At 34.7% G+C, this 13,235-nt stretch overlaps 1 protein-coding gene across 1 annotated transcript in view; it reads right to left on the bottom strand.

Moving 5' to 3' along the window:
- LRPPRC (leucine rich pentatricopeptide repeat containing) overlaps positions 1–13,235 on the bottom strand; it is a 90,922-nt gene that overhangs the window by 72,068 nt on the left and 5,619 nt on the right. The window contains exons 2-8 of the mRNA XM_054819245.1: positions 7,220–7,422; positions 4,381–4,503; positions 3,556–3,677; positions 3,407–3,465; positions 2,577–2,663; positions 1,774–1,900; positions 587–731 (exon numbers count right to left, since the gene is read on the bottom strand). Coding sequence (XP_054675220.1) covers positions 587–731; positions 1,774–1,900; positions 2,577–2,663; positions 3,407–3,465; positions 3,556–3,677; positions 4,381–4,503; positions 7,220–7,422 — 866 coding nt within the window. The remainder of the gene's footprint in view (positions 1–586; positions 732–1,773; positions 1,901–2,576; positions 2,664–3,406; positions 3,466–3,555; positions 3,678–4,380; positions 4,504–7,219; positions 7,423–13,235) is intronic.

Genomic DNA, 13,235 nt, shown 5'->3' with positions numbered 1-13,235 from the left:
GACCATGCCAAAAATTACAGAAGCATCACCACCACAGCATGACAGACGGATACTAAGAAAAACACATTTCTAGACACGTCAAAAAAGAAAAAATGGATTAAGTATAATTAATAGTTATCAATCAGATTACACATACTGGGATTCAAAAGTGACTTTAAGTGTAGATAAAGAAAACTATATTCAGTGTGTAGTCTCCTTTTTTATTACATTCACAAAGATCTGTCACAACAGGAATTACAACAGTGTTGTCTGAAGAAAGAACTCCGTGCTTACTGCTTTCCTGTAAAATCTTAATGCATTTTAGAAGTTTAAAAAATTGATAATTTTTGTATCTAAACGATTAAAATTGGTTTATATTTAAATTTTATAAAATGTGATCTAAAGCAGCACAAATAAATCCACAAATTAATGGCAAAAATATTTTTCTTAAGTATTCAAGAGAAAAGTACAAAATTACCTATTTTTGGTAACATTATTGTTGAAAAAAACAAAACCAAAACCAACCCAAAAAAAATCCAACAAAAAGAAAATGCTTTCGCTTTGCACCCTGAATATCAGAACACTACTGTAGTAACCAAGGACATACCTGGAATTAATTCCCTATCAAATCTTATGCGTTCTTTAATATCTTCAATGTACTGAGGATATCCAGCCTTGGCAAGGCTAAAAATCACCTGCATCAAAATCCTATCCATAAGGTACCCTTCAGTCTTCTCAATCTCTTCTAGGGTCTGTAAATCAGAATAAATTTAACTTTAATAAACTCCAGAATGATTCAAAACAGGATACATTACAATAAAAATTAAAAAAAATAATTTAAAAGGTGGTTTTTCCTTTTTTTAAAACCATGGGTTTAGATACATGGAATATGGTAGAGAGAATACCAAAGATCTATAGAGGGGGCCTCAAACACCTTTAGACTATAAAGAGAAAAAGGGACAGAGAAAAGGGATATAATAGATAGTTTCTAATACCTAAAAATATATGAAAACACCAGGGTATTGTGAGATGACTTTCACAAGACATTACTTTGAAAAGGGAGAATGATTCATAAACTTTACGTTAGTGGTTGGAAGAAGGTTGGTTGATGAAGATTTGTTTAATTTGTAAATCACAAAACAACATTATGTTTCCTATATCCTCTTCCTTGATTTGGTCCTCTCCATCTGATACTACTTATTAAACTCAAACCAAATTTTCTTTTTTCATTCCTTTCTGAATACAACTTTGATTTTAAAAAACAGTAAGAGAGAATACTTAAAAAAAGTCAGCTACGCAAAGGGCTGTAAGGCAGCATTAACTTATCCACGCTTCGTGAATACCTAAGTTGCTGGTATGAACTCTCAAAAAAATTCCATTTTACTAGAAAGACTCTGTGGATTCAATGGGAACCAACGAATGGCTCAATGGGAGCACGATAATCAAGGTTTACTTCTTATTTATTTTTATAAATAAATATATAAATCTCTCACATGCACTATTTGTCTCTTGAAAAAAATGAATTATTAAATCACTCACTGGCAAACGTATCTTCTCAGAGTGAAAGGGAACTATCAAAAGACAAGTATTTTTCATAAAGTATGAGACTGCTTTCAGTTAACCAGCTCTTCAGATGCAAAAAAAAAAAAAAAAAAAAATTTGTTTAGTTGCTGCAGACTATGAGGAAACAAGTTAGGAAATTCGGTATTATTCCTCCTGCATGGATAGAAAGCATTCCAAAGTTAAATTGAACAACAGATCTAACAACTTGTATTTAACTCAAACTTGCAGTACCTTTTTGATGCTATCAGCATCACCCTTTTCAGCATACACATTCAGCAGTGATAAATAGGTGTCCGGACCTGGTTCAACACCAGCCATCCTCATCACTGAAAGAATATTTTCTGCACTCTTCATATCTCTAAAAGAATTCAAAAGAAAGACCCTCAGTAGATTTAATCATGATGATGTTTACTGTGGCTTCCACATTTCCTCATTAATTAGAATTGGAAACAAAGACTGCAACAAGCACACAGAAACTTATTTTAACTAAGCAAATCCTGAAAGGTGAAAGCAAAAATCTTTTAATTATTGTATTGCTTAGAATACTCTTTCAACAGCTGAAAAAGTTCAAAACCAAGTGCAGCAATTTTTGCTTTCAAGCAGTAAAAAAGTACAGTAATTTATCTTGAAATTCAAGATTTTCAGCCACAACAAAAATCTACTTCCTTTGTTAAATCATAGACTCATAGAATGGTTTGGGATGGAAGGGACCTCAAAGACCATCTAGTTCCAACCCCCCTGCCACGGGCAGGGACACCCTCCACTAGACCACGTTGCCCAAAGCCCCATCCAACCTGGCCTTGAACACTTCCAGGGAGGGGGCATCCACAACTTATCTGGGCAACCTGTTCCAGTGCCTCACCACCCAATAACTAGCCCTGTTTTGCTTCAAAATTGCATAAAAAGATAGTCTGCTATATATTATCATTTAAAGCCATTACACTATTCTGCAGCATATAATTTTTCTGTACAGTATCACTTTATATTGTAGTAAACCTAAAGGAAAGCAAAAGAAAAACGGTATTAAACATTACCCTGATCTTGCATGACCTTTCACAAGGCTACTGAATACTGCCTCAGTGATTGGGAGATCTTTGCTCTTCATAAACCCAAGAATCTTACTGCAAAAGACAAGACAATGAATGATTAATTTTTTTTCCTTTAAAAAGATAAACTACTAAGCTATTGCTGCTCTGCTGGACTAGTACTGTATCATCAAACAAAACCAAATCCTGATGTCACTGAGCAATTACATTTGAGGATGCTGCATAATATGCCTATAATTTAGTCATTTTCATTTTTTCAGAAGAATTGTATTTGCTACTTTGAAATATACAGACACAAGAGGGGGGCTGGGGTTTTTTTATTTTTATCTTCCTTTTACATATTTCTCATGCCCAGCAATCACACTGTGGCAACTTTACCTTGCTAAAATTAACATGTTAGATCACCAGCAAGCCCTTCATAACAACAAAAAATCGAATTACTACTATTTGCTCCTTAGCCCACGTTGTTGTCAAATGCCTTTCCCAGTAGCCATTTCCTTACATAAGGGCAGTAAGCCTTCATAACCTCACACCTTTTCATGCTGGCTCTAGAAATGACAAAACAAGTTATTTTCTGAGTGACTTGAATACAATTTGATTTGAACACACTGGTCTATCACTTATTTTTATTTTGCTTGTGTAGGTTCCAGCTGTCTCTGAGAAACTGCTCTTCAGTGCTTGGTTAAAATATACTTAAACTTCCTCTTTGATTTGCTCAATTTATAAGAATTACAGTGAAATGAGTTTTAACATTAATGGTAGGGAATATGAAAAATAGATTTTGTGGAAATCTTTTTCAACATAAATGAAAAGAATACCTTGCTCCTTCAATGTCACCCTCATTGCAATAAGCAGCAATCAACCTTTGGTATGTAACCTACAGAAAACAAAAAGGGGAAATTAATGATTTCCATCCAATAAATGGATACCACTATTAAGAATAGAGACACCATAAAAGGGTACCTACTCGATTCGGCTGCGCATTAGCTTCCTCCATTCTGGCCAAGAATTCCGTTGGAGAAAATTTATGCTCGTTCTGAAGGTAGACTTTCAGTAAAGCATTATAATGGCTTGTGTCATACACAGCACCTAAGGAAATATTTCAACCACAGTCAGTGAATGTAGATTCTCTAAGTTTGACATGATTTTATAGATTTCTCAGGTTAATTTCATATCTGTATTATTCTGTATGAACTTCATGTATAATCAGGCTGCTTCCTTTTATCCAGCTTTGAAACATCAGACATCTATTTAAGAGCACATATCTGTTTTTAAAAGGTTAAAACATAACAAGAGCAGAGTAACATCAATGCTCACGTGCATGCTATTCAAGTCTCTACAGCTGTATTTAACAGATTCAGCAATATTACTGCCAAGAAGCAGTTCACCTATGCCACATCTATAGATAAATGACTAACTTAAAATAAAAAAAATCATCTGATAAAATAGCTGGTAGCACTAGGAATACTCAGCCCACCAGATATCAAGGTAGCTTCTAACAGAAAAGTAAAATACACAATTACCAAAATGAAGCAAAATTCCGATTTAAGCATCTTGCAAAAAAAATAAATCTTTAGATTTATTATTAAAACCCCTAGATGTCACTATAACTCCCAGAATAGGAAACAGATCTCTCACCTGAATAATAAAACCTAGCGTTTATTCAGTAACGAGTATTTGCCATTATAATCTAACATTTAAACACTATTAAAATACATTCAGTCTTCCATTACAAATAAAGTAACTAAGTACACAACCATTCTTGCAAGGTGGACTAACAAAACCAACCTACCCAGTTCTTTCATCTTGTCCCATATCGTATGGGCTAGTTCTGTTCTTTCAGGTGACAATACCTCTGGTAAAAGAGCACCACAACTTCGCAACAAAAGCAAGGTCTGGTTACTCCCTGGACACCCTGCAAGTGGAACACAACCACAAATTTCTTTATAAATAATTATGAATTTAATATTAGAAAAAAGATTTGAGACTGACCCACTGAAATACTTAAGCATTTTGTATAGAGTAGAATCTTCTTCAACATTGAAGATTTTTACTGAATGATTAATGATTAAACAATGACATTATGATGCGCTATCGTGAAAAAGATTCACAATAAAACATGTCATTTAGTACAATAATGAGCTCAGCTAAGCAGAAATTTTAAAGAGTACAATGCAAAATACAAAACTCAGATGACCTAGTACTTTAAATTTCCCAATCCAAGATCATAGATCATTTCATCCTAACAGGGACATAACTTTCTGGTAAATTTCTAAAATAGCAAAACACTTCATACCAATTCCACACTATTCCAAAACTGGTATTCAGAGACTTCCCACATTTAAATTTCTATTTCCACTTCTGCCCATGCTCAATATAAAATAAATGAGATAATTTACATCTAAAGAATAGTGAAGGAAACTGTAAGAATGTCTACCTTCTCTGAATCTGCATTAGCCCCAGAATGTCAAAAAAAACCAACCCTATAAACTCATCTGTCTGTCTTGGACTCCTGAAGCAAAGCAGGATTACTCAATAATCACAGATTACTCAATAAACTGAAGACATGTCTTTTTCATTCACATTTTTATATGCAAACCCAGCAATTTCTAATAAAAATGAGAGTTTCTTCAGAAAGCAGCATACCATAAAGAAAAAAAAAGTTAACATAAGTTTTCTGTCCCTTTCCTATCACAGAGAAAGGTATACTTCAGAAATAATTTTATCTAACAAGGAGCAAGATGAATGTTCACATACAATGTAAATAATGAAAAAAAACCAGAGGGTTTTCTGGAATAGAGACATATGTAGGCTTGAAAGATTCAGACTTGCCAAATGACTGGAAGTCTAAAGCATCACTAATTCTTTGTAAGTTACTTCCAAATCATCATGCCAACAGTCCAAAGTTGTGTACAGCCCAGCACAGAGGCAGGAGCTGTTGCCAGTAAAGATATCTCCCAGCTGCTGCTCATCACTGTAAGTGTAGTTTTTAATTATACAGAGCTGTAGAAACAGCTATAAAATAATGGCAAAATAAAGTAAAAACCTCAACAGCAGAAAGCAATGTACTGTCTAGAATTAGATCTTCAGGTACTGAAGAGGACCAGCACATCCAGGATACCACATAATTATTGTAAACTATGTTTCAAGAGCGCAATCTACAGTAGAAAAATTAATCATACAGGGTAAACTCATCTGGGAAGAAACACAGGCAGTAATGGGGAAAAACGAGCAATAACGTGAAAAGAAATAAGTTAAAACATTGAGAAGGGACAGGTACAAATTGCAAATCAGGATTTGAACTTCTGAAGACATAACGGAGTGGTGAGACAAGTCATACTTGACTTTTAAATCCCTGCATGCAATTAGTTCATGCAATAAAAATGCCAACACATCTCCAGCTTCACAATGCCAGGGTTATACTAGTGACTGAGTACCCTGAAAGGCAAAAGAAACAGCAAAAGGTTTGGCAGTGTGAGTATGGAAAGATACAGGACGAGATCTACAACGAGCACCTTCTTTGGACATTTTTCATGTTGCAATTAGAAATGGAAGAACAATACAAACACAGGCAAATCTTTTTAAGAAGTCAACAGTAATTAACCTCCCACACTTTTGCTAAATTAGTTTTCAACACTATTAATGGAAAAGGACTGAATTTTTCATATGGAAATATTCGTCATTTATTTTAATAGCATCCTAGTTAAACCTCTTGTGAAGTTCTATGCTTTTTTTTAAATATACTTACACAGCCAAGGGAAACCACTATACGCAATTAATCATTTTGTTAATATGACTTGCTAAAAATTGTGTAACTACGCAAAGATCATGAAGAACTGTGTGATTTGCAGATAAACTTAGAGACATAAAATTCTTGCCAACCCACACTCACAAATTAAAAGACAAAGCAGTCAGAATCAGAACGGATATGACAAGCGAAAAGAAAAAACTAAGAAGTTCAGCAGAAAGAGAACATGAATTGAAGACTCAGCTTTTAAACAGTGAACTGCAAAATTTTTAAAAGCCTGATCCCAGCTATACAAGCCAGTAACAATGCAGAGCAATGCCTCAGTTGTTTATTTTTGTTTTATTAAAAAAAAAAATAATAAAGCTTTCTTGCCCAAATAGCCACATCTACCTGGGAATGTGGAAACTTGTACTTCACCTCCACATTTCCCTGTATAGTTCCATTTCAAAACAAATAACCTCTTAAGGACAACATGATTTATTACAGACACTTTAAAAATATATTGTGTAAAACAGATAGATAGGATCCTTGTTTAGAGTGCACAATACAATTATATGAGGAGGGCATAACATTACCAGATTAAAAATCCACAATAAGCAAGGCAATATGATAAGATTTCTTAAAAGAACACTGGATTTTTACAGTATTTATAAACTCCCAAAGATTTAAAAAAAACCTCTGGAAAAGTAAACGTGTGCATTCAAAGCAAAATAACACCACTAAAGCATTTAAAGTCTGTTCATCAACATATGCAGCAGATTAAACAACACTCAGAGACAAAATATAAATCAGGACTCTTTCAATTAATTTCTTTGGTTTGTTGAATTGTTATATTGCAGGTTTTAATCTAGCTTTTATTTTGTTTTAATTGGAAGCAACTTACCTGTTTTGCACACTTCACGAAAGATTTTTAGTAGAAGGGTTTTAGGGATGCGGCCAGTTTTTCTGACAGAGTTATCCAGTTTATTTAATGCCCAGTCAAACTGCCAGGTCCGTCTGTTTTGAATTTCTGAAATTGGTTCTTCCTTAACACTTCCCTCCTCTTGAGGTGCAACAGTAAGGAACCTTATTTGGTACACAGTGTTTCTGCTTAAATAAAAACAAACAGAGATCACACTTCTGTGAGTTATTTTGCAACTACACTAGGCACAAAATGTCAAAAAGATAATGCACTTCACTTTTTGTTGATGAACAGTTTCTCAAAAACATTTCATATTGATATAAACAAACAAATGCAGGTGATGCATTTCAGTGTCTTTCTACTTAAAAAGATACAATCATTTGTATTTTCTCGCAGTGACAACTGCTTCTCTGAGATTTTCAGCTGGATTCACCTCATGAGTTCAATGGTTCAAATACTATTCCCACAAAAATAAAAATTTTGAAGTCACCCAAGTGCTATAAAAGTCTATTGTCCCATTACGGCTTCTCACAAGAGCTCTCACATGCTTTTGAAAAATCACTCCAAGAAGAGTCACATACATCTCTTCCAGAACACAGTAAATCAAGGCAGCAAATCATACCTTTCCTCTCAATTAAAATACACAAAACCCAATGCAAAGGCCAGTGTTCTAGACAACATTGGCTTAAAGAACGAGATCATTCCCCATTCTGCAAAATTTACGTTAACGAGCACGAAGTGGCCATCCTGCAATGTGAACCAAACATCAACACTGCATTTAAATATTTATTTTCTCAAAATAAAGTATGACAACAAGAAACATAATGAGAACATGTTCTTACTTCTAGCAAAATAATAACAGCTTGGCATTTTTTCTTTTTAAAAAAGAACAAGTTGATGTACATAAGAATAAGAAAACAGTATTCGTGCCAGAGCGGAATTGTGAACAGCCTGTGCAGGTAAAATCATCATTATACTCAAGTATTTTTGGAAGTCTGTTCTCAATTGTCCTTACAACTGCATAAAATAAACCAGACTATCCTCCTCCAGAATCCTATACCAAGGAACTAATACATGCTGGATGGCAAAAAGAAGATTCAGCAACTTCTGAACTGCTTTCCCTTGTATCTGACTCTCTAGCCAGCTCTTCAACTAAATTTCTGTATGGTCTCTAGATTAGTTTAAGAAAAAACTAGTTACTGTACTCCCTGCTGTTACAGATGCTCCAGGAGTCCTATGCAGTAATGGCTGCGCATGTTGTTGAAATGGCACGCTAGAAGGGAGGAGTGTTGGCATTCTCTACAAAATGATTTCCCACACCTGGAGCTTTTTCACAGGTATATCTGCTGGTTGGTTTTTCACCAACCAGTGCTAGTTTAAGGCCCTAGGAGAGGAAGTCCAGCAGAGGAGAAAAAGCCTGATGGCAATTCAGTGTCAGCAGCATTGGCAGCAAGCTGCTGAACAGCAGAAAAATCGTCAGTGGGGTGCGTATCAGTGTGGTGGAAGAAAGAGACTGTGGTTTACCCTCTGGTTGCCTCTTGTGAGTGGGAAGTAGCCCAAAGACCACCTTTTTCCTTGCTATTTGAAATCCTGATTTAATAACTGAGCAGGCAGTAAGTTCTAGGAGTAAAATTCTTTAAATAAAACCAGCTGGAAAAAAACAGCTCTACAAAAAAACAATTACTGTTCCATCAGGTTAAGAGTGGAAACAGCTCACGATGTCCAAAAAACACCAGAATGAACCAGAAAAAAGAAATCAAGTAGGAATAGGTAGCTAAAATCAGAGGAACTAGGAAGAATAAGAAGAAACTGAAACACCACTTTTGGTGGTAAGCAGCTCATCAGACCAACACTATCAAACTTTTGTTACTAGTAATGCCATCTCTCACTAGAAGTATTTCCAAGGGTGTCATTTTCCCTGATTATTTCCTTCCTTCCTCTTCCTCTTCTTCTACCTCACCGTATAATCAGAGAGAGGGTACTTTCCTTAAAACAGAAATCATTAGACTAATTATGGTAAAATCCAGTAGTACAAGGTACGAATAACAGTAAGATACTACATCTTAAGTCCTCTTGGGTGTAACAACCAAATGAGATGTCTGCAACTTAGATAAACTCTCTAATAACGCATAAATAGCAATACTCAACTATGAGCTAGCCACTGGATAGCTATAAGAATCAAACTGTAATGATTGCAAGTTCCTTATCTATTTTTTCTTAAAGATATAGATAAAAAAAGAAAATGGTATCATCCACTCTTACATATCCATTAAAAAAGCTAATTGAAAGCTTTTCAGAATACTTCCAAGTCAGCTTGGAAAAAATGTTTTGGAAGCGAGCAGCAACACAGGACTTACTGTCCTTGGGACACAGAAATTTATACTTTGATTTCCATTAACAATCAAAGCACAAGTGGACAAAACTCCTGTGTTTCAGATTAAAATAGAAATGTCTTTTTCTATAAAAAACTGCTATTGTTTTATAGTATTTTGCAACTTACTGTATTATATCTTACGTCACATAGCACACTTGTAACCATAAACTGATATCTACAATTCTTAAGTCCTGCACTGTTTTAAGAAAGCCATATTTGTAAGACTTCCCATGTGTCAAAAGTCACAAACATTTTGAAGCACTTGCACAGCTCCGTCAGATTAAGTATGAAGATGAAAACAGCGTATGCATGCTCAAAAGATGCTGGTTAACAGCATGAGAGGACTCTAAAGTTTCATTTGTTACTAAACTCTTCCTGCTTAGCATTTAACATGGTGCTGTTCATAAGGTTAGAATTTTACACTATATCAATTGCTACTGTTGCACACTGTAAAATATTATACTCTTATACAAAGTGTTATTTTTATACACGAACTTAACCTTCTGAAAGATCAGCAGACTTGGGCATTTCTATTTATCCGCACACACCAGATATTATCAAATATGGTACAGGTGTTTCTGTTAATTTATACTTATTAAAGACATTTTAAGGAATGGCAACGTGGGAGTCAGTTTCAGTTTTAGACAGCGGAAACCAGTGTAAGAGTATAAAACAACCTGAGAAACTCTTAAACATCCACTGGCTTCCACCTAAATCACCATTATCAATCTGAAATACAATGCCTAGCATAAGACTTGGGCATACCTTACCATCTGCAGGCTTTCAGCATTTGAATAAATTACACTTTTAGCATGATGCAGAGCACTGTGTAATGCTAAGCCAATCCCATGGCAAGACTGTTAAAAACAACTGTGGCTTCAAAAGCTGGATGAAGCTGCAGGCATCTACTGTCTTGAATTTGGTTTTAAGTACTACAAATCAACAAAGAACACAAAACTTTGGAGAAAATGAAAAAAAGAAAAATGCTAAGAGCTCACTATTCTAAAAGACGAAAGACTGAGCAGACCAGAAAGACAGCTTCCAAAAAAAGCAAACTTAAATTAAGGGACGCAGCATCATATTTGATTTCAGGCAATCAAGTGAAAGAAGAATGCAGTAAATTACATACTTACTGAAAATTTATACTAATGGCACAACCTCCCCATGAAACAGAAAAAGAAGTTAAAAAAATGAAGCAGTTATCCATGCATCAGGAATCTTCAACATCCTCGTATGATTATTCTTTAATTTTTAGAAGTTGAGGAAGAACACACGATTAAGAGGAATTCAAGAAAAAGGCAAGGCTAAAAATCAAGAAAACCTTGTTTAACCATGTCAGTCAGGAAGTCACATAAAAAGGCAGCAAGAAAGGCTTCCAAATATAAGAAAGATGATTTTAGAAAATACACATACCTCTTAAAATGGAAAAAATTACAGATCATACACTGTTTAGCTTTCAAAAAATGTTAATTGCAACCATACTATGTAAATTTTAACCATTTTACCATGACTAAATTTTAACAAGGCAATGGGGGTGTAGGTAGGAATAGGGAAGAATGAGGTCAGTCATTTCTGGAAACATTAAGATATGTTATATTTAAGACACATGAACGGACCTTAGTCAAACTCCAGTCCTTTGGAATTACCTTCAAAAATTCATGAAAGTTTTGGGAAAAAGAGAAATATAATCAATAAAAAATACAGATCAATGTACAGGCTTTTGGCACCATGTTACCTGACAATCTCATAAGCAAAACAAGGAGATACAAGGTACTTTTAGTTATAAAAATATGGATGTTGTAGTGGTTTAAAAAAAACCCTATATATAATTAAAATCTGATCATGGTTTGTTGCAAAATTGGGAATATATTTTGTGGGATTCTAAATTAAGCTATGTTATGATCTAACTGGGAAAAGACTGGTATTACCAGCGTCCATTCAACTTCATTAACAATTTGGATGACAAGAGTTAATAAACTTGTAAAATTTGTAGATGACACTATAATGATGGCAAACTCTTAGAAGGATGGCCTCAGACTTCAGAGTCATCTTGATTACTTGATGTAATGGTGTGAAATCAACAAAAAGAAAATTCAATACAGACAAAGCAAGTTATACATTTTGGACAGAAAACAAATGCAGAAACATAAGATGGTGTACAACTGGCTAGACAATACTACAACTGAAAAAGTACTGAAAATGAGCCACCACTAAACATGAAACATGCAGCAAAAAAGAAAACTTCAATTCTTCAACTCCTAACAAAAGCAACACAGACAAAATACAGAGAGAATTATTCTGCTTGTCATGGAGTGTTTACTCACAGAAGAAAAAGAAGTTTAGAAGACTCAAAAGACTCATCTATCCCATCCCACTCTCCAAGTAGAGAAACAACTGTAACTAATCCATCAGGCATCACACTGGTAATATTAATGGCTGTAATATTAATTGTAATGAAATATTAGAACAGGATACTTCAGTGGTCAAAATTTCTCATTTGGAAACTTAGAAGGTAAGATTAGGAAGGGGAAGAAAAAAAAAATCATGCATGACCGTGGCATTTCTGATCCTACCTCGGTGCTAGATATTAGATTATACAGTCTTATGATGTAACCATATTTTTTCAATAATTTTAATTAACTTTGTTTGGAATTAAATGCTATGCTATATAGGAAAATGCATGATACTTCTTCACTGGCTGCAGAGTGCCAAATATTACTTTCATCAATTACCTTTACGTGGGATTTTAAGATTTTCTCCATGTGAAACATATTTGCAAGCACGTGAAACTGCGCAATGAACTTCAGATCTGTTTGAATTAGCAATCTGATTCTTCCCCAATGTGTAACTTCTCTTTACTATGCTTCAGAGCTGTGTTTCTTTGTACCTACCCAGAGAAGCTCAAAATGATATATTAAGCACTATAAAGTGAACTCTCTCCTACTCCCACAATCACAAGATTAGAAGTAGCCTTTGGATATTTGAGCCTTTCCATAATTGTACCTTTACACCATTTTCAGCTTTGTCTCTACAACTGTGAGGACTAAAACTGTAGGCTTTGCCTACACAGGAAAGGTTAACCAATTATACATTCAGAATCCCAACACACAACCATTTGCTCTTTAGCCATAACTTGTCACCTCCAATTTAGCTTACAACATTTGGAAAGTAGCTGAAGATAAACTCATAAAAAAATTTATGCAGAGATGAAGTGTGCATGGGGAAATTTATACCAAGCCAGCTAGTAACATTCTTCTGTTTGCAAGGGTTTAGTGAGAATCCCAGTACCATACTAACATACTTACACATTCTCCATATTTCTAGAGCAGACTAAAGGCAGTCCCTTCAATTTCCTAAAGGAACACATCTTACACACCTGTCTGAGTAAAAAAAGTCCCATCTTTCCCAAAACTCAAAAAGGAGGTTGTTCCAGTGCTCTCCCTGGCAGCAGCAGAAAGTTTACTTTCTGTGAAACTCGACCAATTCCAAACATTCAAAAAAAGAATTACAAAGCCATCACATGGATATTTGCCTCCCTTTGTCAGAGCCACAATAAGTTGCTATGCTTTTTCTAAGAAAAGTACTGAATATTTTGTTCTTTCTAAACTGAACAGGCAAAAGGTA

Source organism: Grus americana, chromosome 3 (genome assembly GCF_028858705.1).
Source record: "Grus americana isolate bGruAme1 chromosome 3, bGruAme1.mat, whole genome shotgun sequence".
In the NCBI taxonomy this organism is placed as follows: Eukaryota; Metazoa; Chordata; class Aves; order Gruiformes; family Gruidae; genus Grus; species Grus americana.
This window is presented reverse-complemented; position numbering and strand designations above follow the sequence as displayed.